At 48.5% G+C, this 1,795-nt stretch overlaps 1 protein-coding gene across 4 annotated transcripts in view; it reads right to left on the bottom strand.

The window, feature by feature from the left end:
- Positions 1-1,795, bottom strand: part of CNTRL (centriolin) — an 81,488-nt gene that overhangs the window by 3,641 nt on the left and 76,052 nt on the right. For all 4 annotated transcript variants that reach the window (XM_044389563.3, XM_026513881.4, XM_057313729.1 and 1 more), the window contains 2 exons: positions 1,569-1,775; positions 250-333 (listed from right to left, as the gene is read on the bottom strand). In XM_044389563.3, the coding sequence (XP_044245498.2) occupies positions 277-333; positions 1,569-1,775 (264 nt within the window). In that variant the 3' untranslated portion in view covers positions 250-276. The remainder of the gene's footprint in view (positions 1-249; positions 334-1,568; positions 1,776-1,795) is intronic.

The raw sequence follows: 1,795 nt of genomic DNA, 5'->3' as shown, positions 1-1,795 counted from the left end.
CTGCAGGAATACAAAGAGGATGCATTCTTGCAACAGTAAAAACAAGTCTTCGATGAACAGAACTAAGTGACAGCACAATGGCTAACAGGTAAAACACGTATTTGAGTACCTCTTAGGAAAAATATTTTGAGATGAACCCCTATACAAAATTATCCAAGAGTAAAGTTAAAAGGCTACTTGACTGTAGGATAAGCTAGGATTCAGGATGTTCCAACTGAAAGTGGTAGTTAAAAGAACTGTAACATGTACCCCGCGAGCAGGAAGCTGGGGATGGCGTCAGTGTCGGTAGCTGTCTAGTAATTGTGACGGACCTTGTGGAACTTGGAAGGAGCTCTGAAAAGAAGGGAGATGAAAAGACAGCTCAGAAGCCAGCCCTTAACTCCAACCTAGTTTAGGCTTTCATCCCACATACCTGGATTATGACCCCAGACTCCAAAAGAATTCTAGCAATCTCCCCTCTACCCACTGCACCTCTAACACCTCCATTACTCTCCTGCATCCAGAGCGCCTGAACTCTCCAGGCTGCCACCCTGAGCTGATGAGTGAACCTGGCACCCAACCCTCCATGTACTCATCTTCCATGACTCTGGGCCGTCTTACCCCTAAACCCACCTTCTTCCCAATGCTCAGTGCCTCCGACACTCTTAAGACCTGCCCTGAGGCCCATGACAGTTTGGGTTCGTGCCTGACTTGGTCCCACCATAAAGGTTTTAAGGTAATCCTACTCAAATCGTGGGTCTGCTGCTGCTGAGCTGTGTGCCTCCAAAAGAGGCAGCTGTTTCTGAATGTTCTTGTGGCTCAGCCATACACTCTACTGCTCTGTGGTAGTGACAGATGAGCCCCGAAGTCCTGGTTTCATCTTTTGCTGTGACATTTTTCATTTTACACAATTTCTTCATCTATTAAAGGGATACTTCCTACCTCCTAGGATACCAAGACTACATGAGATAATATAAAGTGCTTAGTACACGCACACAGTAGGCACTCAAAAATGGCAGCTATTACCTATCGCTGGGTCCCTACTGACCAATTCCATGAGCCTATTTCATGTTCCTCCTACTAAAGGACTGTTAACCTTGTTGAGGTCTCACGCAGAAAGCCTCTGGGAACTTCAGGGGTTGTAGAGACCCTGGGCTACGAGGTCTGAGTTCCAACCTCTGCTGAGGAGGAACAGTGGGCACAGCCAGTCATTGCTCCCCGAGCCACAGGGAGACGGACAGGCTAAACCAGGACTCAACGCTGGCCTCACAGCCTAAATGCTCTACAGATGGAGGAGAGAACAAGGAAACCCACCAGTGGAGGACATCATGAGAATTCGCTACGTCCCTGACAGGTCATCCAGTCTCCAATTTTAGGCCATTCCCTAAGCCATCACCTTATCCTCTTTCTAGGTCTACCAACCAACCCACTCCAGTTTTCCCAGGGACCATTTTTGAAAGAGCAAATCTGTATTAAGTCTTCCAGAGACCTGAAGATGGCATTTGTGGCCCTCTGAGTCTCCTCTATCTAGATTATGGACCCCAAAGCTTTCAGGGACTTTTCATGTCCAGAACAGAGCTTCCTCTTACCTGGCTTGGTCCAGGCTGAGAGTCCTCAGCAAGGGAAGACTCCGTCTGAGACAGACCGGGTGACGACGTGGAGTCTCCAGAAGTGCTAGTGACCAATTCCCCTAACGCGTCCACTTGTCTTCTCAAGCTGTGTAACGTGCCCTCCGTCTGCCGCTTCCCCTTAATCAACACTTCCGCTTGCTTGGACATACAGTGTCGGAGCTGGGCCTGAAAGTGTTGTGGTAAAA

This window comes from Ursus arctos, unplaced genomic scaffold (assembly GCF_023065955.2).
Source record: "Ursus arctos isolate Adak ecotype North America unplaced genomic scaffold, UrsArc2.0 scaffold_18, whole genome shotgun sequence".
NCBI classification, from domain to species: Eukaryota; Metazoa; Chordata; class Mammalia; order Carnivora; family Ursidae; genus Ursus; species Ursus arctos.
Note: the sequence above shows the minus strand (reverse complement) of the source record. Positions and strands in the feature narration are given on the sequence as shown.